The sequence below is a fragment of the Ursus americanus genome, chromosome 8, assembly GCF_024610735.1.
Source record: "Ursus americanus isolate L20-20 chromosome 8, mUrsAme1.1.p, whole genome shotgun sequence".
Taxonomy (NCBI): Eukaryota; Metazoa; Chordata; class Mammalia; order Carnivora; family Ursidae; genus Ursus; species Ursus americanus.
In genome coordinates, this window is record NC_142134.1 from 15,552,838 (window position 1) to 15,579,992 (window position 27,155).

The window sequence follows — 27,155 nt, forward strand, 5'->3', positions numbered from 1 at the left end:
CACCAAAAGTGAACTGCCTGAAGGGTTAGGTCATTTCATAAGAGGTAAGTTGCTCTTTTCAGGGTTTAAGATAATAAGAGAACTAAATATGGAAGTATGGAAGACTATTTGCACATATGAATGCAAAGTGAATCACTATTGCACAATTTTCCACTGTGGGTTAATTCACACTGGTAGGCCGGCAGTTCGCTGAAAATGAAAGGTTCTGTTTAAGAACTGCCATGAGTCGGGGCGCCTGGGTGGCTCAGTCGTTAAGCGTCTGCCTTCGGCTCAGGGCGTGATCCTGGAGTTCTGGGATCGAGCCCCACGTCAGGCTCTTCCGCTGGGAGCCTGCTTCTTTCTCTCCCATTCTTCCTGCTTGTGTTCCCTCTCTCACTGGCTGTCTCTCTGTCAAATGAATAAATAAAATCTTAAAAAAAAAAATTAAAAAAAAAAACTGCCATGAGTCAAGGTAGTCCAACAATGAATTCAGAGCTGCAGGTGACACCTGGGTTTTGGAAATTAGGTGGAAGCATTTAGGAATATTCCTCACTGATGCCATAAGAGGCCACAAGGAAGTCAGAGAGACCATCAGGACTCAAAATCAGATTCACCTGGAGGGGTACGGCAAGGGACCACATAAGGACATAGGGGCAGTGGCAAATTTAAATTCACAGTAAATTCTGCTAGATGCCAGTGAGTTATTTTAATAAATTAACTGTACCATTTACATGCACACTTTAAACTAAGTGAAAAAACAGAAACCTATCATTTCTACTACTTTATAAGCAGATTCTCAAGTTCCCAGTATGGTCTTCAGTTTCTGTTTCTGAAGGCCCAGCCCATCCTCATTTCTTCCCACCTGCTGCCCCTTGCCTAGGTTAAGCTGAGCCAGGAAGGGCTTGATTCAGGGACTTTCCAGACGGTCTAGTTCCAAGGCTTTAAATATGTACTATATGTATACATGGCCCAAACTTATCATTTCTAGTCTTAACATCTTCTCTGAGCTCGTCTACTACTTACGACTGCCAACTGGTCGCATCTACCTGGACAGATAACGGCATCTCAAACTTAACATCTGGTCTACTCAGAGCTCTCTCGGTTTTCCCTCCAAACCTGTTCCACCCAGGTCAGGTCCACCCTAGGAGGCACATCCCGGCATCCAAACCTATCAAGTCAAACAATCCCTGGTGCCTCACTTTCCCTCACCTCAGTCGCACTCCCATCTCCAGTCAACCAAAGCCCTACCAGTTCTGTGCCAAAAACATGCGGAATTTGCCCAGTCTACCCCAACTCCACTCCTACTATCCTACTGCAAGCCACCATCATTTTCCAACCCCTACCGGGTCTCCCTACTTCCACCCCTGCCCCTCAAGCCATTTTCCACCCAGAAGCCAGAATGATTTTTTTCAAAAAAGAAAGATACATCACTGCCCTGCTCAAGATCTTCCAGCAGTCTCTCTCTGCACTTAACCAGCAGAAGTAGAAAGATCATAAAACTGAGAGTCTGAGCTCTGGCTCTACCACTAACTATAAATCTTGGCAAAATTACGTGACTTCCTCCAACTAGGCTGTAGTTGCGAAATGAAAGGGCTGTACATTTAGCTTTAGAAGTCTAATATTCTAAATCCAGTATACAATTTAAAATGCCTATCTCAGCTTATTCCATTTCTGTGTCAATAAAACATCTATTTCATAAATCCTGTATCTAATCCCCCCACCCCTCCCCATCCTGGGTCCATGCTCAGGAACACAACACAGAGTTGCCACAGGTTTTCTCTCACTTTCATTTGATATCTTCAGGCAGAAAAGAGGGACAAGGGGCCCTGGGTGGCTCAGCTGGTTGAGCATCAGTCCCTTGATCTCAGCTCAGGTCTTAATCGCCGGGTCCTGAGTTCAAGCCCTGTGTTGGGCTCCACACTGGGCATGGAGCCTACTTACCAAAGGGGGGGGGGCGTGCCTGGGTGGCTCAGTTGGTTAAGCATCTGTCTGCCTTCGGCTCAGGTCATGATCTCAGGGTCCTGAGATGGAGTCCCGAATTGGACTCCCTGCTCAGCAGGGAGCCTGCTTCTCCCTCCCCTCCCCCATCATGGCTTGTGCTCTGCCTCTAATAAAATCTTTTTTTAAAAAGGCGGGGGGGGGGGGTGGCTAGAGAGGAATCTCAACCTTCCACTTGGGCAGGTCCATCTGACGTGGCAAGGTACCCACATAAGATCTCCGAGTCCTGGCTGCACCCCTCAGATGGGTCGTTTCAAGCTGCTCGACATCTGCCAGCTGAAACAAAACTAAGACAGACACGCCCACAGAGAAACCATGTGCAGATTTTTGCAAGCCAGGCCTCTCTGTGGTCAGAATACTGACCTTTTGATCATTTTCTTTTTCCTGTAGGATTTTAGGAAAGACTAAGTTTTAACTATGGGAATGACTTATTCCAGAAAAGAATATCATTTTTTAGGAGAACCAACTAAAATATACAAACCACGTTTGCCTCCCACAAAATGCAAGGACAGTGTGGTGTGAGGAATTCACGCAGATGTGGCTTGAGAACGAAAGAGAGCCATGCGGATGAGATGACTTCTCCAGTTTGGTTCATTTTTTTAAAATACTGTGCCGTGGAAGCCATGGGGAAGGGGGTGGCGGCAAACCGCGAAACCCTCACACTCCGAAAGCCAGGAAAGAAAACCTCCTCTGACTTGCCTTAGGACAAATTAAGCAAATAAAGGAAAACCACTGAGCTACCGCCACGCCCCTTCTCTCCCAGCTAGCAACAGCCAACTTCCTCTATCCCCACTCTCTATCCTTCTGCCCCAACGTCACAAACAGCCCAAGATACTGCTAATATTCTGGCTCCACAGCCAGAGGTCACCCGCTCTGGGATGAATTCCCTGCTTTTTCCAACCCCCATCTCTATGCTTTCCTTTGATTCATCAGAATACTAAAATTTGAGATTTTAATAACTCTGCTTCCCAGACTGACTCCCCCTCCACTCCAGATCTGAGCTCTGAACTCCCCCTTCGCACTGGTCATGTGGCACCCTCCATCTGCCCAGGGGTTCCAAGGCAGTTGGCACCACAAAAATGAGAACCCCGAACAGAAACTAGACGGAGCCATCACATTAGAATGAACGCTCACTGCAAACACAGACAGAAGAGGAAAAGTTCACATCTACTCGAACTGTCGAAGGCAAAGGACCGCGTGCCAGGAAAACCCCATTCTCCAATCACCACATCTACGGAGGATTTTGCTCATTCCAAATATCCACTCGGAAAATATTCAAGGGCCATGTGGCATGGTCCTAGGTTTGAAATACACATTACATCTGAGCAGCTCTCCTCGAGGCCTTGGAGAAATCTCAACTTGGCTTATCTCTTTTTCACCGAGGAAGCAAAAAGTTAAGCCAGGGCTCTCTCCCCGGAAGGTCTACTGGAAATCTGACTGATTGAACGTAGTAACTAGGTTCCCGGCTTTGAGACTGCCATTTCAAACTTTCTCCAAGCACCAAGTACTAGAGTCTGAACTCAATTGTTCTCTAATTGTTTCCTGTGTGGAGGCTGATGTGTGCACTAGACCGTCACCGCGCCTGCAGCAGCGACCAATACTTGCTTGGCATCCCACCCCGCACTTAAGCATATGGTCGAGCATTTGGTAAACAAGGCAAATATTTGCTGATCTGTCTTAAATTTGTTTTAAAGCAATTTTAAGTTGCTTTTTTTCTTTAAGAAAATATGTTTAAATTCCCCCTTTATCTGTTTTTTAAACTGGGAAAACAGAACACACCTTACTTGATAAACAAAGCAAAGAAAATCCCACTAAGTTCTTCACTGCACGAATTATAAGGCAGGCTGACTGGCCATTATGAGGGGGTAATCTCACTTCATTCCACTCTGCCCCTAATTTGCTGCCTACCCCTCCTCCCAACACAGCACAAGATGTTTGGTAAATATCTCGTTCCGGTGAATCTTCAGGACTTGAGAGGTTAAAGGTAGAGTTCTGCCATCTTGGTCATTTCTACCACCTGCTTTCCTCCCCATTTCCCATTTTTCCTCGGCCTCCACCCAAGTCCCATTCTGTAGGCATCCAGACTCACTCCAGCTCACCAGGTGACTGTGGACAGAGCTATAACCTCTCCTAAACCAAAAGCTGACACCCCAGAGGAACAGATTTTCTTCCTTCAAGATAAGGGTTATCTTTCCAGCTAAGCATCCCCAAGTCTGTTTTGGTTTTTGGTTTTAAGCCTTAAGGAATTTTACCTTGCAGCACCATGTAAGACTGCTATCTGGGGCACACAGAAGCTTTTGAGCAATGGATATGCAAATTAGAGGTTTATACAATAGATGTGACTAAACCAAGGACATTACCTTAACAGATAAGCTTTCCGACAAATTCACTTCAAACATTTCACTTTGCACTACTAATCTGAATTTGGGAGTAACCATTGCTAATTTAGAATTTCAGTGATAAGATGTGTGCTCTGATTCTCTTCATTCAAACACAATGCTGCCATTTACCAAAGAAGCAGAAAAAGGCATTTTCTTTTTGTTTAGAAAGATAAAGTATTTTGGTTACTTGAAAAAGCCATTGCTGAATAACATTCTGTATTGTATTTGTGACTCACTCTCAAATGAGACATCAGGACAACCCCCCCACCCGTCTTCTTTCTTAGGCGGTAAATGAAAATATATTAGAAGTTTAGTTTCAGATTTTCCTGTAACTTACAGAGAACAAATCTTAAGAAATACTTTGCCTTCAACATTTTAATTTCTTATTTTTACTTTTTTATGGTTTGGATCTCAGAAAAACTAACTGGGGCTGAAGAAGTATTACCCCCCCCCCTTTTTTGCTCTACCATGTTAAAGTCAGTGTTCCCCTAAACAAGTAAAAACAAAAACAAAAAAACAATGACAGCTCAAAACTTTCCTGAAAGTTTCTCATGATAAATATACTGTGACTGGGTTGTGGGTTATACAGGTGCACACATTTTTCAAAACATGCCAAACTACTCATGATCTCTATTACTTTAGAGCATATAAATTAGGACTCAGTAAAAATATTTTTTTAAAAAACCTTCCTGAAAATCCCATTTCAGTATCTGTCATCCATCATTCCTCTCAGACCTGAGTTCTCTGTGGGGCAACAAAATCCTAGAGTCACAAAGGAATCTCACAACCCGAAAGCCATTGGTACCCAGGTCCCCAGCTCTCCAGAAAACTTCCATCTCGAATTTTCCCTCACACTGGAGTTGGCCCAGATGCGAAATTCCACTCACCTCCGCTGACTGAGACGGCATCTTCAGCTTGGTGAGCTTGGCTTTGGCAGGCACTTGTAAGTTGGTTTTTTCAAAGGTCTGCTGCCGGTACTCCTCCGGCAGTGGCTTCAGCTCCGGAGACTCACTAGGAGCCTGATCTTGACCATCCATGGGCCGGACGTAAGCCGTGGGCTTCTGCTGCATTGCAACAGTTTTTGAAGGGAGGGGGGGTGGGGGGAAAGTCTGAGAAGGTGGCTGGGGAGGGGCCACCCCGAGGCTGGCAACTGCCACCAAACTGTCTTGAGCAGTCTCTTTATCGTGGACCTTTACCACGGGGTCTTTGGGAGATTTGGCCGGGCAACAGCCTTTACTGTTACTGCTGCCGCTGTGAACCTTGCTGCTTCCTTGTGTCCTGGGAAGAGCGTGCTGGTTGGAATGTACAGGTGACAGGGGGGGCACTGGGGAAGGCAAGGAGAGGAAGGGAGAGAGCTCCCTCTCTGGAGCGGAGTCTGTCACCAAAGCACAACGGTCTCCATCAGCTCTGCGGTCACCTTTTTTGTGATGACTAGAGCCGCACCCCTCCTGACCAAGGCGATCTTGGGTTGGGTGCTGGCCGTCTGGTGGGCCATAGCTTTTGACATGAGGATTTGACATTGGTTCCATTCTTGGCTGTGCCATCTTTGGATTGTGGCTAATGTTACCAACAGGAAGTGGTCCAGAGGCAGGAGTGTTAATAGGCTGGTGGTGAGCACTAGTGTGGAAGGAGTGGGATGGAATGCTGCTCCCCTTCTCAGGAAATAAAGGATATCTTGGCTTTCCCAACCTATTTTCAGAAGCATCCAAGCGATGAGGGTGGGACTTGCTACTAAGGAACTCCTTCACTTCTTCATAGTTTCCCAACATGTTCTGTATTCGACTGGATAGCTCATCACCTTTTTCTGTCTGGAAAAGGACAAGACAGCAGAGTTAGATACTGGGGGGGGGGGGGGGGGGGGATCTAAGGAAAATCCATCATTTACTAAATGATGTTACATAGTACCATTTAAAGGGAAAAATAAAACCCACTTCAATTTAATGTGTAACGTAAACTTTAACATGCAGTTTAAACTCAATTCCCCTGTTGAGAAGCCCATTACTTTTAAGACAGGAGACTAACATTACAAAAGACGACCACAAATTCGGCAATTTGAACAAGGTTCAGAGAATTTTCATAGTTTGCTTTCAAAGACAATCTAAGGTAAGTTGTCTTATTTTCACATGTGTGGCCCCTGTTCATACTCATTTTCATCACAGAGTTAAATATGGTGATAAATCAGGCTTTCTAGCATTCAATAAATAAATACCTTGTAAGGCTCTCCAAAAAGGGGGATCTTTTCAGGATATGCCTCTTTCTCTTGGTGAGCTTCCTGGTTGCGCCTTTCCTTCTCTCTAATGCGAAGCAGGTTTCTGTCTTCATTGTACAAGCTGTTTCAGATGCCGCAAAAGAACAGAAATAATAAAATGCATCAGTGTCCAAGTTTTGCTGTGCATATGTACACGTGTGAGGGAGGCCAGGAGAGGTCAACAGGAAGTGATGACAAGGGAGAGGTTTAAAGAAGGCCTATGTCCCTCAACCCACTCCTGGATTATGGCTGTGACCCTTCAGGCCTTGGGTCCTGGCTCCAGAAACCTAAGCATTCACTCTGGAATACTGCCTTCATGGCTCAGGAAGGACTCCAAACTGAACAGTCTTTTATAGGCAGTCGTGGAACAGAGACAAGATTAATGATATTTTTACTTTCAGCTTGCAAAATATGGGGTAGAGGTAGGAGCTTTTCATCTGAAGGAGTCAGCAGGATGTGAACTTTAAAAAGGCTGTTTTCCTGGATCAGTATTATACATTTTGGAAGATTAAAATCAAAAGACCTGTTTCATAATTAAAAGATTACCAAGCACCCAAAACAGCATTTACTTTATTCTCAGCCTATTCTACTGGGAGTGTCTTGGCATGTTAAACCCGAAAAGATAATTTTTATTTCTCATTTCAAATGTCAAGGATGGGAAAATCCAATTTTAGACGCCAGCTTTACCTACCAAGAAGTCTGATGATCTGATTGCCCTACTTAAACCACATAAAAATACACCCTAAATCATAGCCCTGGCACAACAAGGGGTTCAAAAGGCACTCACTGACAAACAAATGGCAGAGAGGGAACCAGCAAGAGTGCAGTTCTAGCGAGCTGGCCCAAAAGTGGGCCTGCCTCCGGCGGGCAACACAAGCCACACCCTCCTGACCCCCACATGTGATATACACGAATAATGAAAACAAGAACTATAAACTGACTTTTGTCCTCATACACTTGCTTCTAGGGTAGCTACTGAATCTTTTCCCCCAACATTATGTAAATAAATAAGTAGGAAAACGTTAAATTGTCTTGCCAAGACCTTTAGAAACTCTAGCCCTGATCTCAGACACCCCTTTTCCTGGCCTCTCTGCTCTCATGACTTCTCTTATTTCCTCTGAAAAGAGCCTACTTACTGGCCTCCCTGCCTCCCCAACATCTTGTCCCTCCGAACTAGCCTTCTCATGGAAAGAAATCCAATCTAAAGCTGTGGTCCTCATGCCACTATCCACATTTTAAAATAACACACATTTGATGGCTCTTTGCTGCTGCGGAATCTTCGCTTTGGCATTAAAATCCCCCAAAGAATCTGGTACAGATTTACTCTAGATATTACCCCACTGTTTCCCTGCACAGCCACATGCCTTCTACGTGATGGTCATGTCCATTCCCCAAACATACCCTGTTAAAAGCAGCCTTCTGCATTCTAATCCCCACCCCAGAACCTGAATGATAACCGATTCTTCCAGGACCAGCTTACCCATGAAACAGGAGTCTCCCGCAAAGCATCTCTATATTGCAGGCATACTAGACTATTCCTTGCTCCTCACTGGTACCTTGGACTTTCATGCTTTCATTCTAATCACACAAATTTCCTCTGCTTCTCTCTCAACCTCACACCACCATCCCCAATTTTTAGCTACCAGCAAATCTCTTCAGTGGTTCCAAGGACACCCACTCTAAAGGCTCCCTCAAATCCACCAAGCCTGGGCTGACAGAACAGACTGACTGCTTCTCTCTTCTCCTCCCCTTTCGCCTAGAATGTGAACTCCCATCAAAATAGAACCTCTCATTTATCTCTTTCTTGATGCTAATCCATGGTGCTTTGCACAGACACTAATCATTAAATATTTTTAAATTAAAAAACAGCCACAATGCTTACAGTATATTTTTTAAAACTTACTTGTAATTTTAAAAAATTAGCTCTGGAAGACATATGCAAAAACACTTTTTAAAAAAAATAGCCATCTAAAAAGTGATTTTCCGCTGTTTCCATAGCCTTAAGGTGGTGGGGAGGCTAAGCTCCCTGGCTACGTTCACCTGGATGTGGAAAAGAACTCCCTGCTTAGACCACCGTAACAAAAACCTTCCCTAAACGATGGCTATCTCAATGGCCTACTTCATAAGAGAACTACAAAGTGAACAATTTATGTTAGTCAACATACTGAAAAAGTTGAGCAAAAACTAAACCAGAAACTGGCTATGGCGTCTTCTTTAACAGAGTGTGAATCTCACATGTTTTGGACAATTACATTTATTTATGGTTGAAAAAAGCACAGTGGACTTTGATGACTACTCAGGAATTCCTTTCAGTTATTTTATAATTTTGGTAATTCCTCATTGGCTTAAAAAAAAAAAAAATCATGTAACATCAACATACATCCATGGGAGCCAAAAAGAGGGCTGATCAGGAAATAACTTTTCTCCTTCAAACTTGCTTTGACAGCCACTTTGTTTGCAGAGGGGGTGGAGCAGGCAACTGTCCCGTGCGCAACCTGGAAGGCCAAGCTTCTCTTTTCCAAAGCTACTTGGTACACGGACCCCACACGGGGTGCACACAGTAGGAGAAGCTGCCCCCTAGGGCACCTGCTTTACTAGTCTCGCCCTCTCTGATTCTGCTGGGTACAACGCCAGAATCCCTGCCCACTTCAGAACTGCCAGCTACCGGTGTCTCCGAAAAGGGAGCCCCAAATGGCAAAATTCTCAGGTCCAGATTGGAAAGTGAGGTTGTGCCAGCAGCACTTCAACCAGCAGGCTGTTTGGGGCCCTCACTGCATTTTCCTGTCAACTCCACACATATCTGAAAGAAAAGCTACCCTGGCTTAAAAGTACTGAAGTATTCGTAAATTGATCAGCACAGCCTTATCTCAGTATCAGTTCGGTAAGTTTTACCACAAACCTCTAGGTTTTAGTTCTTAAATAATAAAAATTGCTATGGAAATAATAAGAACCCAATTTTACAACATTCCTAACAGTGGCTTATTGCTATGTGATTCAAAAATCAAGGTACCTCCCACAGGGAAGAAATCCTATTAAATTAGTGACTCTGCTTAATTAAAGGTTTTATTTCATTAGTATAAAAAAAGTTAAAACCCAGACCAAGATTTTATTGGCAGACATATGTAATACTATACCAATTTGGAAACAAGCTTTGAATGTATTTCTTTCTTTTTATTTTTTTTTTAACCACTACCCTTCAACTAAAAAACCCAAAAATAGTGAGATGAGGAAAGACCTCACGAGTGGCACTGGTAGGATGAGTTAATGAGGTCTGGACTTAATGAGAGAAACTCACTCTGCCCCACAATGTCTCTTGGGTCTCACTCCCCAAGGCTCCTGGGCAGGGCAGAGGAAGGCAGAAGAGATAGGAAGTGACCAGTCCACAATTCCCAGGACTTCACAGCATAAGTTGTGAGCCCTCATTCTTCTGGATTGTCTACCTTCTCCTTGCCACTGACCAGGTTTTACCAGTCGTACTGGGGAGCTCTCTGGTTTATTTTGGCTTTTACTTCCTGTAAGTTTGCAATGGTTTAAAGAATGGTTTGTTAAGGTTCGTAAGCAAATTTTTTCACGAATATTTTCTTTTTCTTGGTTCCATTTTGACATCAGGGGAAACACAGATTTTAAAAATATCAATGCAATTAGTAGCATGAGTCCATAAATCACTGTTCAGCCTTACACATCATTTTTAATTCAAAGTGGAAGCAAAGAGCGGGTGGATGGAAGAATTTTAAATGAGGGGATTTTAGGTAGCAGTACATGTCCTACATGATTCACAGACTGTTAATTACCTTTGAATAATTACAAGCTGACTATCACTTCGTTTAATTAAAGGTGGCGTTTTTCCTCTGGTGTGGAGGAGAAACATTCTTCCTCACGGGAAGAACGTTCCTCATGGAACATCAGCCTTCTACCATCAGACCTTCCCACTGTTCCACACAGAACAGAGTGAGCAACAAGTGCTCCTTCCTTGCTCTCCACAGAGCATTTTTGTATTAGATGAGAGGTTCCTGAACCAGTGAGCACTAGAATCACCTGGAGGACCTGTGAGAACGTGGAGCACAGAGACCTACCCCCCGCCCCCAGTTTCTGAGTCAGGAGATACGATGCGGGGCCTGAGATCTGCACGTGTAACAGGTTTCTAGATGGTTCTGAAGAGTACAAGAAAGCACACTCCTCTTGGGGGCTACGGATCAGTTTAATAAAGCTCACCAGAAACAGGAGCAAGGACGACAGCAACAGCAGGTTGCCGAGGACTGCCAGCACTTCGCGTCTCTTACCCGGTGAGCACTGACTTAGACACATCTCAGCAGTCTCCTACTTAACTTTCACAACACCTCTGTGAGAGGGAGCTTATGCACCCCATTTTCCAGATGGAAAAAAAAATAATAAAGCTCAGAGATTAATTTGCTGTTAAACGACAGACCTTAAAATTCAAATGCAGGTCTGCTTGGCAAAAAAGCGTGTATTTTTTTTTTTTTTTAAAGCGTGTATTCTTAATCACAGTTCTGCTAGCGAGGTCTGCACAGCAAGGCTGTGTTAAACAGGGCAACAACAAAGGAGGTGTGCTGTACGCGCGCTCACTCACAATCACTCGCAATTCCTTGGTCTCAAAGAAGGTACGTGTCGATCCGTGAGGTTTTATCCCTGCCAGCAATCTCAGAGCCACAAAGTGTGTTCGGTTCAATGTATCCACACGGGCCTGTCTGTGCGTCCGGACCTGACAGAGAGCCCCTGGACAGAGGGATGGCTGGCAGCATGAAGTTACTCCTCCAGTTATAAAAACTGCACCACAATTCTGATTTTAGAGCCTTTCTTTTTTTCTGAGCCCTTTTTAATGGACAGACTTGAGGTCACTGGCCCCATAATAATCTCTGGACTCACAAGTCACCTCCAGTGCGGTAAGGGACCCTTCACATTAATTTCTTTCCAGGGCAGGCTGCAAATAAACTTGCACCGAAGCCGCCATCCCATGCCCGACATCAGGGCTCCCCTCCCAGTAACTTCTGGCCACTGACCTAGGCCATGTTCCTTGGGCCTCGATGCCAGTTGTCTCGTCAGCCCAGGAGTCCCCACCTGGGGAGAAAAGGACCACCAAGTCACAGGAGGATCTGAAGCAACTGACGGCATTCACAAATAAGGCCCCGGGGGGAGAGTGCAAAGTCTGACCACCCGGCAGATGGCCAGGAGTTCCACCACAAGTCTGCCTACATAAAAGAGGGAATTACTGTCATTCGCCACATCGCTGCTTCTGGGTCACACACTACGTCCACCATCTGCAGAGGTTCAGCGCTGATGCATCAAAATGATCTCTGCAAAGTCCAACAACCCACGTCCTCCTTCTATTTTTTATTTTTTTTTAAGCGAGCTACAAAGACCAAAGGGGAAACCCCAGGCTTCAGTTTCCAGAGCCCTGCAGAACACAAGCGCACGAGCCATTACGAAGGGGGGCTGTGTCACACAGGTCTTCAGTGACGGAATTCCGCCAGTCTAACCCACACAGGAGCCCGAGCGAAGCTGGGGGTGTAAAACACGCCAGGATGCTCTCGCTCTCGGAGAGGTGGTGAAGCTCCTGAGGAATTCGGAGCTGCCCATTCAGCCCTGAATGCGGTCATTTAGTCAAGCCCATGCTGGGGCCTGTCGGGGCACATTTACTGTGACTTTTCAAACGCTCCTCCTTGGGGTTATGGGTGGGTGTGGTAAAACACTGCGGTGCAATGAGGAAATCACAGCTCTCTATGGTTTAATGAGAGCGCTCCTCTTTGTCACCTTCCCTTGCACTAAAAAAGGAGAGGAATGAACGTGGAAGGAGGAAAAGGCAGTAACAGGAAGGCCCACGTTGAGTGTGAGCTGTGGGGCAGCAGGCCGGCTAGGCCATCGTCTGGCTGGGAGCACCTTCTTCCAGGCTGGAGCCCACGGGCCCTGCTGCTGATCTAGGTTAGTCATGCAGGATCTCGGGATGCCACTGGGTGCTTCCATGGCAACCCTGGGCCCACGGGGCAGGCTGTGCACAGCTGACTACCCATTCATCACCCTTGACTGGCCACTTCACACAGACCTGCCTCTGATAGATGTGACCCACTCTCTCTAGAACTCGCGTTTAAAAGTTTAATTCTCCCTTGGGGAACAGGGTGTAATTTCTCCAGTGTCTTCATCTCCGGAGGCATGGAAGAGACATTCGGCGGAAAGGAAAAATCCTCAAATCTACAATTGTACATTAACTTTGGAAAAGAAGGCGTCTTTTTACTGTTTTAGGAGCAGCTCTCTGCCATTCTGACTTGAATGTGTGAAGATGAAACTGAAAACTCTCAAGTCTATTCACGAAAGTTGGGCAACCCTGGCTTAGAGACTGGTGATAGAGCATGTCACAAAGTGAGAGGCACAAGGATGGCGGGTTTGGGTTCTTACTCTTGTGCAAGTGACTTTTTTATTTTGAAAACCACCCCTGTTGACTTTTACAGTCCATCTTCTGGCCCTTTTTTCCCAGGTTTCTCTAGTCCGACAATCTAACATTCAGGGACCATTTTTCACACATTACAGAAAAATGTCAATATACTTCAAAGCACAAAGTTTGCTTTGTCATTAAAACTGTATTACTCATCAATACAATTTAAACATTAGAAATCAAAGTGGCTCCATGTTAGAAGAAAGAAGTGTTGCCTCAAAGAATGGAAAATCTTCTCCCTCTTTCACTTGTGCATATAAAAGAATTTTCAACAGGCTTTCTTGTAATAAAAATCACTCAGCGGGGCGCCTGGGTGGCTCAGCCGGTTAAGCGTCTGCCTTCGGCTAGGGTCATCATCCCAGGGTCCTGGGGTCGAGCCCCACGTCAGGCTCCCTGCGCTGTGGAGAGCCTGCTTCTCCCTTTCCCCTCTGCTCCCGCTCGCTCTCTCATTCTCTCTTAAATAAATAAATCTTTAAAAAAATAAAAATAAAAATCACTCAGCTAAGTACTCTGAAGATTTCACCTTTATTACCTCCCCCATCACCTAACGTACACAATAAATGCAAAAACAATCCAAGACTTAATCCTTAATTTCAAAAACCGAATCTGATTTAATATAAAAGATAAATATCAGCCAAGTGAAATGACAAAATAGCATTCTGTCACTGTTGTTCTCCTGGAGGAGCTCCCAGGGGATCAGGACCATCTCAGAGTAACAGCTCTCTGCTACTCCGCGTGCCACAGAAGACTCAGCCTCGTTAGAATATGGAAAGAGTTGTATACAACTCCATTTTGCAAAATTAAATCAACCTTTAAGATTTTTTTACGTAACTTAAAGGCATACTATGAATTTTAAACTGAGAGAGCCTCTACCTGGGCAAACTAGAGTAAAAAAGTCAGTCACTTCCACCCTAATGAGAGACATGTTAACTTACCTTTCAAAATGAATCTGCCAGGTATTTTTCTGCATGCATGTTAACATGTAGCAAGTGTCTGAAAGGATTCCCTTTACAAAAATCTATCAAGAAGCAGCACCAGATTAGGGTGGAGGAGGTAAGTGGTAGTATGGTGGTTTAAGGAACATTTTAACTTTTTTTTTTTTTTCACAAGATAGTATCCATTATTTGTGTAGTTAAAAATTTTGATTAAGAACAAAAGACATTGCTTCATATAACAACATCAAGATCAGGGCTAAAGAAATACAGGAGTGTTGAACATTTTGTCAGTAACTCTCACTGGAACCTATGAACACGGACTTTGGCCCCTGGACTCAGTCTTCGATCATTACTAATAATTACAGACCCATCTGCAAAAGCTGTGCATTAGAGACTATGTCCCGAAGTCCAAACACCAGCAGCTGTTTTTTTAGAAAAGTAGTCTAGGGGCGCCTGGGTGGCTCAGTCGTTAAGCATCTGCCTTCAGCTCAGAGCCTGATTCCGGCGTTCCGGGATCGAGTCCCATATCAGGCTCCTCTGTTGGGAGCCTGCTTCTTCCTCTCCCACTCCCCCTGCTTGTGTTCCCTCTCTCGCTGGCTGTCTGTCAAATAAATAAATAAAATCTATAAAAAAAAAATAAGAAAGAAAGAAAAGTAGTCTAACTATAGTCCATTTTGGTTATCTTAATAGATCACAAATATATTTCAAGAGGCATCTTTACCCTATAGATGGAAAAGCATAAGAATCTGTCTTCTTCAACGATCTTAAAAGGGCAGTGAGGGAAGCTGTGCGGGTGGGAATACACAACTCTAACAAGAGGAGGATGAGGGAAAGGAGACGGATGAGCTACTGCGTTCCTATGTGTAGGACATAGTCCCTTACCTTCTAAACACGTTTTATTTTTTTAGCATATTTTAAACATAAAAAAACAAAAACAAAAAACTAGTACTGACTGAGGAAGGACATCATGCAAATGGCACAATTACACAAACCACAACAGTGAGAAGAAATGGCTCCCGACCTTGCAGATCTGACAATCTATGTGCCAGGGGTTAGTAAAATTTGCTGTTAATGCTCTTTGAAATGAGAACATAGTGATGTTACTGAGAAATTCCAGAAAATGGCAGTCTCTCAGAGGGGATCCCTAAAATGCTGACAGTTCTTACTTACAGTTCACTGAAAGCACATTCAGAAATCACCCTCCCTCCCACAGTGGCAACAGGTTCACTAGAGATAAATCTGCCACCTATTTCCGTCCCCCCATTTAGTTATAACGGTCCCTGGTGCTCAGAGCTCCCTCAGACCGCCTGCCTACTGGAGACTACACATCTGGCACCAATCAGAAACATGGGCAGAAGCTGTTGGCTCTTCCCCTGCAGGTCTCGTCTGTACGAGGACCAACCGGAGCACTGGCCTCATGACCATGCCGTTCTTCTTACACACTCAACTGACCACGAAGGACCACATCACACACCTCTAAAATAATGAGGCTGGTCAAAGTCTGCATCACTACAGCCACAAAATAAAAGAACACGATGATCACAAACGAAGAAAGAATATAGACTAGCAAGCTCAAAGTTCTGGGCTTTTCTTTAAATGCTTGTCTCATTTAATTCATACTCAACAACAACAAAATGTTCTGCGTATTAAACCTATTAAGCATACAAAATTCAAACAAAGTGATGTGTGGACTCCTTACTCCGACTCGGAGCACAGCCCCCCTAGATGCCTTGTTCTGAGCCACTTAGCTCCACACAGGTACCTCACTGAACTTTCTAAAAATCATGAATTGGATCTTATTATTCACCTATTTACAACTTTTCTGAACCCAAAAGAGCCTACAGGATTAAAGGTGATGGGTGGTTAAGCCAAGCAATGCCCTTCACTACCTGGCTTCAAGAAGAAGCCTCTAACCTTCAGGGGGTAAGACCTCTTTCTGCTTATTTCTCACCCCAAAATAGGTTAAGACCAATTTCTGCCCCCTCTCTCTTTTCTAGACACTGTGAACACAAGGAACTGGGAGGCGTGGGGGGGAAAAAGCACAGCCCTTATCTCTGCGAGTTCTCTCATGAACTGCCCCCTGACTTTGAAAGCCTTCTGGACTATCCCTGCCCCTCCATCCCAGTCCCCCAGCACCAACCTCCACTCTCACCTCCCATCCCTGCCGTGAATGACTTTCTCTGGCATACATCTGTTCTTATAAATCTGTCCATGTTTGCATTTACGAACACAAGACGGACCGCGCACGTGCCTGCAGATCTTCTTTATTAGCTGAGCTCCTTAACGCCAAGGACTATTCCTGAGAGCACAGTGCTTGGCAAAAAGTGATGCTTAGTATACATCTTTGACTCAATGATTATACTCAAGCATTACTCAATTTCAAACAATCCAGAATTCTACTGAAGTCTGCCAGTCTTATTCATTATTTGATGACAACATATGATTCATTGTCTGATACCTAAAACTGATTTTACCAGATTGTTGTACCCATCAAATGACTCAAGCCTAGAAGGAGGCTGACAGCTCTCCTTCCTAGGTCAGCCACGAAAGCTGCCTCAGCTAACACCATATGTTTATCAGTTAACACTACAGGTTTTCATTTTTCAGTTTGCCATATTACTAGTCATGAAAGTCCAAGTATATGACACCAAAAAAAAAAAAAAAAATGTCTGGGGCGCCTGGGTGGCACAGCGGTTAAGCGTCTGCCTTCGGCTCAGGGCGTGATCCGGGCGTTATGGGATCGAGCCCCACATCAGGCTCCTCTGCTATGAGCCTGCTTCTTCCTCGCCCACTCCCCCTGCTTGTGTTCCCTCTCTCGCTGGCTGTCTCTATCCTGTCGAATAAATAAATAAAATCTTTAAAAAAAAAAAATGTCTGAGTAACATTTATAGCAAATACACATTTAATTTGAAATCAAATAAGATTCAGAATGATATTAATAAGCTGTCTCTAGGACTAAAACTTCCAACAACAAAAATCCCAAAATGAAAAATCTCTCCATGCTGTTATAAATGCATCATGGGGAAAACAAAACAAGGACCTACAGACCTAGAGAGTTTTAAAATGCAAATGAGATTATATGGCTCCTTCCACTGCTGAAAGATCACCATAGGCTTCCCTTAGCATTCAAGACCAAACCCAGAAGCCTGACCTAGAAGGCTCCATCCCAGCCCCAGCACACCTCCTCTCAATTGCTACCTCCAGATATACTCCCCTCCCCCTGCCCTTCTCAACTACTAGCCACATGGGCCTTTGCATGCCAGGAACGAGTGAGGCTGTGCACTGCCCATCCCCATCTGGATGCTCCACCCAGAGAGCTGAGGGCAATGCTGTCACCAACACCTCAGTTTAAGGGCGCTCCTCCATGCGGTCCCAGATCGAAACGGGCACTTGGCCCCACCAGCAGGAGTTCTGTAGCACTTCACCCCGCTTCGTCTCTTTATCACTATCTAAAATTATCTTGTCTATTCAGTTATCTGTTTAATTATGTTTGGCTCTCCACGCTCACCTCCTCCAAGAATGTAAGCTACCCGTCAGTCACCTTTTCACTCTTGTGCCACACTGTGTACCCAGCACTAACCCATTAGGCTAAATAAGTATTGGCTGAAAGGATGGAAATCGGCATACAGATGCAGAATATCAAGTAGTTGTTTCTTTTTAAAAAAAATCGTACAATTTGAAGCTAACAAAAGCATTTTCGAAACAGTACGAAAAGATAGTATGTTATTTTTTTTTAATTAGGCAGTTATGGACAGCATCCTACAAATAACAGATTTATACATCAAATTGTCAAGTACCACACAGAAAGCAAGAGAAAAACAAATCATTCCTAAATTCATCTTGCGTCTCATGAGACTGCTGAAATGCCCCTAAGGGGATTTACGGGGGCGGGGGAAAGGCAACTCTTTTCTCAACTATTCAGGAGCAAGTTTATTTTTTGTTCGTTAGGAAGAGTCATAGGAGATCAAATATACTAAGTGGATATTTTTTTGTCACTTAACATCTTGAGTACCAGCTAACTCCCAGCATACATCAAACTGAATGAGTTGCATTCTACAGAGCAGCTTAGGAACTGCACAGATTTACCTTCCAAAAGGAAGAGTCCCTCCCAGTGACTGAACTCCTAACGCACACACATTCCAGAGAACCAATCGCACCACATACGATAAGAAGAACTGTTTGAAACTGGGCCAACGTACCAAGTACTGCTTCAGCCAGGATAAATGCTCAGCATTTAGGCTTGCTAACCAACAGCAAAAAGCAACAGGAAAAGGCTTACATTTGGAAAATGAAAGGAAAAACAATGTCTATGTATTGATAAGAACAGTGAGGAACAATGGGATAATAAGGAAACTGGCAAGAGGTGATTTATTTTTCTAAAGAAGAAAATATTAAACATTTATTCTTTACATGAGTACGTAGAGACCCATCAGCACATTTCGGTTACTGAACAAACAAAAAAAAAAACTGTAGGGCTCCTCCTCTATCCATTTAATGAACCTCATTCCGTTATGGGAGTATATATCAAAGACCAAACTCAAGGACGGATCTTCCACTCCCCGGTGAACACACAACTTCCAGTAGAAGCCACTGCCAATTGTATCTTAAACCGAGTTAAACAGGCTGCTGTGGACATGCATATGCGAAAAGATAAACTTTCTACGACTAAAAAAAAGTTTTTTTTCAGGCTCCAACAAACATATGAACGTAAAAACACAAAGATATCCAAACCTACTACGTATCACACTAAACAGACAACCTAAGAATACAGTGTTGTTAGATTTTTACAGAATCTTCACGTTTTTTCTTTATCCCCCCCCCCCGACTTACAGTTATCTTCTTTTGGTTAATTGCACATGTCACATTTGTTTTCACAGAAAGCAAGCTTAATGTCATAAAAACGAGAGGCAGCCTCATTATTCTATTCCATTTCACCCCACAGACATTTCAAGAAGGAAGAACAGGGAGATTATTATAGGAGAAGAAAGCTGGAAACATGTATTGGTATTTTATATGGCAACAAGCAACAATTACATGTTTCTAAATATTCTCATTTTCATCATAACCCCAGCTCACCTCCTACCACTGGCTATAATTGGCATCTCCTTAAAGCTAAACAGTAAGTCATTGTTTTCCTGGAGAAGTCTCCCTTCATTTTGACCTCTGCTAAGCAGTGTTATGAGCCTTACAAAGCTTGTCAGGATTCTTTGGACTGGATTTTGGCCCAGCCATGGACATTTATATGCAGAATATATCATCTTTTCCCCATCACTGCCAACAGGCAGTTCACTCGCTTAAAACAAAGGGTATTTATCAAACATAATACAGCACCCTCCACCTTCTTCAACACCAGTAAACTAGAATCTGAGAGTTCACTCAACTTCTTTTTTAAAGTACACTTCAGGGGGCGCCTGGGTGGCTCAGTCGTTAAGCGTCTGCCTTCGGCTCAGGGTGTGATCCCGGCATTATGGGATGGAGCCCCACATCAGGCTCCTCCCCTATGAGCCTGCTTCTTCCTCTCCCACTCCCCTTGCTTGTGTTCCCTCTCTCGCTGGCTGTCTCTATCTCTGTCGAATAAATAAATAAAATCTTTAAATAAAATAAAGTACACTTCAGGAGCTTCACAGACTGTCTCTTTTATAATGCTTTACAATTTCCATTTTTAACTGAGAAGCAGAAGCAAATATATCCATTGTAAGGAAACAATAAGCAAACATTTAAAGTTACCAAATGCACTGATGATTTATATTAAAAGCCTCTGACTGTAAAATATTTTCTTCCAACAGAATTGCATTTTAAATGTTATGCCACTTAAAGTTATTTAAGAGCACGAATGCACTTCTATGGTTTTCCATAGTCCAACTAAGATCTTAAGCCTCACAGAATAAAACACAGAAAATGGGTTTCCCCTCCGTATTGGCTCCCCTCCTATGTGCTAGACCTAAGGACAAAAGAAGTAAGGTTCTACAATCTAGAGGGAGAAATACAAGGGGCGGGGGCAGATTGCTAAGAGTGATTGCAGAGGTTGGTTACAAATGCTAAAGAATCAGGAGAAAAACACCAACTCTAATGGAAGAAGCCTGGGATGATTTAATTAAGAGCGATGACATCTGAGCTTGAAGAATGAACAGGAGTTTGGAAGAGGGGAAGGGGCCTCCACACGCCTGCTGAGAAAGCATGTAAGTCGTGGAGGGGTGAGCATTCACCATGGGGTGTTTGCACCATCTTACTTCAGTGCCCAACTGCAACTCCAAATTTCTCCTAAAAAGGGTCCAAAGAACCATTGACAATTCATGGGGATGACAGCCTTTTGCAGCCATCCACTCCACTTGGCTGGCCTAGAGCCTCAGTGATATTTTAGGGCAGCAGTCCCCTGAGAATTGCCTGTGGCCTTTTCTTGGCCTGAAACAATGACCTCAAATTACCCTGCACATGAAAAACCATCAATTTTAGGAAATGAACAGAGTGGAGATGTCACAGTTTAGAATGCAAATGGACTTAACTGTGGCCTTAGATGATCGCAAAAACAAAACTGTCCACTCCTCCCACCCCTCCATCCTCCTCATTGCCCCAAAGAACACACTCCCGGTGCCCACTCAATAAAAAACCTTGCTGTGCAAAGTCTGGCCTGACTTCCTAAATCAAATGATTTTACTTTTTTTTTTTTTTTTTAAGATTTATTTATTTATTTATTTGTCGGGGGGAGGGGGGGAGCACAAGCAGGGCCAGAGCGGCAGGCAGGGGGAGAAGCAGGCTCCCTGCCAAGCAGGAAGCCTGATGTGGGGCTCCATCCCAGGACCTTGGGATCAGGACCTGAGCCGAAGGCAGACGCTTCACCGACTGAGCCACCCAGGTGCCCCCGATTTTACGCTATTTTCAAGTCCTCCTCGTGTCCTTGTGTTTGTTGAGCCAGCAGTCGTAATTCCACGATTTTTAAAAGTTCAGTAATAAATTTGAAACAAGCATTTAGTTGAACATCCCCACCTGAACTGTTCCTTCATTTCCTGACACGCTTAGCCCAGAAGTTTCAGGCTTTTAAGTAAAATTAGTTTAAAAAGAATAAGGCTACCAGTGGCAAAGAGGGGGAAAATGTGTTTGAACATTCCAATTTGAATAAACATTGATCAATGCTTACACTGCAATATAAAAATGTACAGTAAACAAAGTTAGCAGAAACAAAAAGATGGACTAGACCAGAGGTTAGCAAACTGGCTCATGAGACAAATCTGGCCCAGCTGCCTGATTTTATAAATAAAGATTTATTGGAACACTGCCCTGCCCATTTACTTCCACACTGTAGTCGCTTTGGACCTGGAACAGCAGAGCCGACTAGCTGCAACAAAGACTGAATGGACAGCAAAGCCTGAGATATTTACCATCTGGTCCTTTACAGAAAACATTTGTCAGCCCTTGGACTAGACCCGAAATTATTAAGAAAGATAAAGGGTGACTTTTTTAAAGTTTATTTTGAAGTGTTTCATTTTAAAGGAATAAAGTACAGACTATTTCTGAAATAATTTCTTCTGAAACATGTAAGGCTTTAAGTAACAAACCAAATTTCTCTCTTATCAGCTTTCCTGACTTGAGGGGGAAAGATGAGAAATCTCCACTCTTATCTCTATCTAATTTTAATGCCTTACTCTTTTATTCCAAAAGATTAGCATAATGTAGTGTGTGGTGAAAAGTGTGCCAAGCTGGCAGCCTCCAGGGTCTGGCACCGCTCACTGCAGGATCTTATCTATTCCCTCCAGGACTCAGCTCTCCTACCCGGCCTGGCCTATTGGTCAACAGCCTCAGAAGGGCTGTGAAAAGAGTGTGTTGGTGGAAGTTTGGGAAACGCAGGGGGCATAAAAACATCCCAGTCACTGGTTCCAGCTGCATCTTCAATAGAGTAATAGACTTCACACTATAACTGTGTATGATTTTAGGATGAAGGGAATGGGAAAGGACAGACTATGAAGGAGATCACAGAGCAAAAGAAAACATTAGGAGAAGCTCTGGGATTAAAAACTCCCAAGGCACAGTGACTCCATCCAACTTCCCTGAGCTATCTACTCTAGCAGGCGGGTGTGGTTTGCGGAAAATATGAAGAATTAAGCCAGTGGTTGCTAGTAAAGGTCAGAACTTACTGTTCCTCAAATGTCCTGGTTCTTTAGAAGTCTGGTGGGAGACTGCATCACTAGATTTGAATACCTTTATTTAAATAAAAGGACATTTGTCAGGTTGACAGTATAAGGAAACAGGCTGACAGCCTTGATAAAATTAAACCGAGATCTTCAAACGAAGGTAGAATGAAACCCTTTACACATTTTAATTTTATTCCTTGGATTTAAAGCCTTCTAGGGGATCTCTAATTAAGGCTGCTACCCTCCCTCTGCTCTCAGGGGAATGCTGCTTCCCTATAACTCTGGCCCAATCACAGACTCAACGATTCCCTTACAATGAAATAGCTGAGAAGTGGCTGAAATATTTATATTAGACTTGACCAAAAGCCGGGGGATAACAGAACAGAAACAAACAGGTAACATTCAACCAGATAATTTGATTGACAAATTACAACTTGCCCCACGTCAGCTCAGGGCCCCTGGTTATCTATGGACCTACCACCAGGTTACTTGGGAAAGCATTCCTTCACTCCCAGACTTCTCTCATTCATCCTGGTCCAAGAGGGAGGCTCTGAGAGCCCTGAGCCCACCCATTCAGGATGAGTGACATAAACTAAGTTCACCTCTTTCAGGAGAGACCCCCATCTCCCTACCAATGACTTCCGCAGCATGATCCTGGAAGAACATGACCCAATCATCCTGGCACCCCTCCACTACATGCACTCTTTAACCAGCAGGCTGTAATTACATGCTGTCACATGCATCCACTGTCACAGAAATAGGGAGGTCTTAAAGAATGGACAGAGGCCTGTACTCCCCATGAAGTATCTTGCACTGGGAAAAGGGCTAACCCCCCCCCAAAAAAAATTGATTTTGGACTCAAGCCTTCAAAGCACTCTGTAAAGAAGGCTTTGCTTGTTTTAAAGAAAGCAGTCACCATATGCCTAGTCACAGACAGAAGAAATTTTACAGTCTGTGACAGTCATGGGAGAAGTCATTTTAAAAACAATGTTCAGGGGCGCCTGGGTGGCTCAGTTGGTTAAGTGTCTGCCTTGGGCTCAGGTCATAATCCCAGGGTGCTTGGATGGAGTTCCATGTCTGGCTCCTTGCTCAGCGGGAAGTCTGCCTCTCCTCTCTCTGCTTGTACTCTCTCTCCCTCTTTCTGTTAAATAAATAAATACAATCTTTAAAAATAGTAATAATAAAATAAAATAATAAAATAAAAACAATATTCAAGGAGCACCTGGGTGGCTCAGTTGGTAAAACGTCTGACTCTTGATTTCAGCTCAGGTCATGATCTCAGGGTCCTGGGTTCAAGCCCTGCAGCTGGCTCCCAGCTCAGCCCTCAGCGGGGTGCCTGCTTGAGGATTTCTGTCCCTCTCCCTCTGACTCTCCCCCTGCTGAAGCTCTGCCTTTCACAAAATAGATCTTCAAAAACAATTAAAAAATAAAAAATACACAAAATTAACACCTTGAAAGGAGGAAAAATAAAACAGGAATGAGTCCATTTACTCATCTTCTAATCATCTTCCCACATACATACTAAAAACTAACCCTAAGATTAGTGCTGTATCTTCATAGGGGTTTGGGTTACACAGACATATACGCTGTCAAAACGTATCAAAACTCCTAAAGTTTGTGCATTTCATGGTATACCTACCTTTTATGGTTAAAGGGGGAAAACCCTGTAAATAAATACTTAACTTTAATGACATACAAGCTGAAGTATTTTGGGATCTTCAACTTACACAAGAGGCATAAGAGATTAATGGATGGATATGACAATGAAGACATGAGGACATACATAGTAACACAAATATAATAATAAAGTGATAATAGTATAATCTGGGAATAAGGCTTTTTACTGTGAAATTCTTCCGACTTTCTGAATGTTTAAAAATTTTCCTGATACAATGTTAGGGAAAAAATAGCCACAAGAATAAACTAGTAAATATGGCAGGATCTAAGAGGCTGCCAAACACGAGGAGATCCCACATGGTTCCATCACACACATCTACAGATAAAACTTCAGGTTTAACCCAAAGTCCCTATCAGAGAGGGGAAAGGGGGTGTTGGTGCACCTGAGTGGCTCACTCCGTCGAGTGTCTGACTCTTGGTTTCGGCTCAGGTCCTGATCTCAACCCACAGCGGGCTCCATGCTCAGCAGGGAGTCAGTCAGCTAGATTCTCTCCCTTCCCCTCTGCCACGCCCCCTGCTTGGGACCGCACTCTCTTTAATAAATAAATATATATTTTTTAAAAAGGGTGTGGGTAAGGGGGAAGCACAAATTCATCTATGAACTAGTACAGCAACTCCCTGAAAGGAAAGAAGCCGAAGTGGTCCTGCACTCTGAGAGACACATCATGACAGCTGCTGTTGGCAGAACTGGAACAGCTTGAGCTTATGTATGTCTGCAGGCTGCACGAGTTTCTCTGTGTGCGCGCACTGAGCAAAACCTTACCTCGCTCTTTCAAAATCTTCCGCTTTTGCTCTATTGAGAAACTGCAAGGGATCCCGCAGAGATACTACATGCATTTGGAGGGGGACATTTCAGACTCCCATTTGGAAAGCTTTCAGGGCAATCTCCTTAGCAGTCACTGTGGAGACTTAAATCACCTTTCCCTCCCCTCTCCTCCAATCTTCACCTTTGTAAAAGAAAAATCATTGTTTTTCCCTATTTGAGAACTAGGTTGGTTGCGAGGTTTCAGAAAATTAATCTTCTCCAATTCTTGTCCTACTTCTTCATGTTCAGATTTAGTGCCTATAAAGGAACCACGGGAATCACATTTCCTTCTTCATATTTCAAAGTGTTTTTCCTCCAAGTCCTTCCCTACAAAATTACCAAGCCAGAAAGCTTTGGGCTTTAAGGAGGGCCTGATTCTATGGTTTCCCTAGTTTAAGTTACATCTGATATCTAAGATACAAAAGGCCCAGATTTTAGACATGCATTTTACACAAGTAAATTTGTAATACAATAGGTGGTTACCTTATACCTACCAATCTCCCTTTCTGCCTATTTTCTCCCTTGAGTTAGTTGAAAACTGCTTCTGCGATCAACCTCTTCCCTGCCAGATATGTTGAGGCCCCATGTCACTCAGAATTCTTTCCTTGCTGCTTTAAAAGGCTCGCCTTAGTTCTCTGCTAATGGGCTCCGTCACCTCTGACCCCTCCATATCACCGTCTGCTACAGAGCGACCGGATGGCCACTCGAGGTCCCCGAATGGAGACTGCTGTGTGTCAGTCTCCCGCAGCAGCTTTGCTGAATTCGAGGAAGGCAGAGAGGGAGATGAGCAATACGCAAGACGATGGAACGCTCTGGTTACCAGCATCGTAAGCTGGTTAAGAGCACGGTCTCTGGAGTCAGGGATGGGTTCACACATGGGCGCCACGACTTAGTTCTAGCAGGTCCTTTGGACAAGTCATTTAACCTGAACGTCAGCCATTTTAAAAAGGTCGTGGTAAAAATGGTACCAATTCCCTAAACCTAATGTGAGGTTTGAGTGAGCTAATGCCCTATAGCACCAGAGTAAAGCGCGAGCACTCCGGCGAGTAAGAAAGGAGAAATCCGAAAAGGTCTCCAGATGTATCTCCAGCTGTGCTCTTTAAAAACACTCAGGTTTTACCCTTTCCAAATTTGCAGCTTTTATCTATCCAAGCCTTTGTCCTCCCCACGTCCCCTCTGCTTCAACACATCCTTTCCTCACCACCACACTCAGAAGTGTTCATTGCGCTTCTCCCTTTCCTAGAGGGCTGTGTAATCCACACGGTGCCCAGCAGCGTCCTGCACACACGCCTTGCGTCCGAAGCAAACAGGCTAACTGGCACACACTGGGGCCAGCACTGGGTGAGCTGGGGTCTCACTACAACATACTGATGTTCTCTGAGGCACAAACACCCGCGTACCTCTGAACCAGGGGGACCCAGCAGAGCAGGGCTTCTCACCTAGGCACTACTGACATCTTGAACCAAGTAATTCTTTGTGTCAGAGAACGCTGTCCTGCGCACCGCAAGACGTTCAGCAGGACCCCTGGCCTCCGTCTCAGGTGACGGGAACACACTGTCTTCGCGGCTGTGACAATCAAATATATTTCTAGACTTTGCCAGATATCCTTGTGTGGGGGTGGGGGGTAAAATAACCTCCCCTTTTCCCTGCCTCCCTGTGTTGAGAGCCCTGCTGTCGAGAAGGAGAAATATTCCCCGAGTCACAGCGTTCGTTTTCTACTGAAAACAGCATCCACCACAATGCGGCACATTAAAAACAGACACGGGAAATCCGGAGCTACCTTTGTGAAAGGCACCTTCGAGATTCTGTCACTACTAGCTATGGCCAACACGGCAGGTCACAAACTCGAAGCTCTAATTGCTACCAAAGTTTCAGAACCGTTGTAAGAATCAAATGAACTAATGCATACATGGCGCTTGGCCCCTGTTCCTGGCCAAGAGTAAGTATTCACTATCTGTGAGCTCTCGTTGGTAAGTACATACCGCTAGAGTGCAAGTGCTGGGCAGAGCAGCACAGGCCTTGGCACCCCCGTCGCCCATTCTGTGTTCCTCCCCCCACCTCCCCAAGGACAAAGTAAGATAATCCAGTACTAACCACAGTACAATGGTCCCTGGAGCTGAGAGCATATGAAGCAGGGTAAGAGAACAGAAGAAAAAAAAAAAAGGAGAATCCAAGAATGGCAGGAAAAGTGTGGTGTCTTGCAGCAGAGGCAAAGGGGTGCACACACTTCCCACTAAATAGGAAGAGGCAGCAGGATGCCTGTTTCATTCCAAAATGAGTTCCTTATAAGGAAGCAGCTTCCTGAAAGAGGATGAAGGGTACAAGGGATTTCACATCTTCTATCCAGGGAAGTTCCACCCACGTAATTCTCCCTTTCCAAATATTATAGGAGTTCCCCGAGTTACAAATACCCCACAGCTTCAAACAGTAGCACTGTCTCTCCTTAATTCCCCTTGTGGTAACCAAGTTGTGGGGAAAAGGCATTTCCCAGTGCAGGGCATTAGCAAACACTGACCTCACATTTCTTCTGTACGTTTCCTCACCCTGAGAGGCATTTTACA

General features: G+C 44.2%; 1 protein-coding gene across 3 annotated transcripts in view; it reads right to left on the reverse strand.

Annotated features, from left to right (window-relative positions):
- The window catches only part of AFF1 (ALF transcription elongation factor 1), a 193,762-nt gene that overhangs the window by 81,777 nt on the left and 84,830 nt on the right, over positions 1-27,155 (reverse strand). For all 3 annotated transcript variants that reach the window (XM_087864008.1, XM_045791442.2, XM_045791433.2), the window contains 2 exons: positions 6,568-6,688; positions 5,246-6,166 (listed from right to left, as the gene is read on the reverse strand). In XM_087864008.1, coding sequence (XP_087720134.1) covers positions 5,246-6,166; positions 6,568-6,688 — 1,042 coding nt within the window. The remainder of the gene's footprint in view (positions 1-5,245; positions 6,167-6,567; positions 6,689-27,155) is intronic.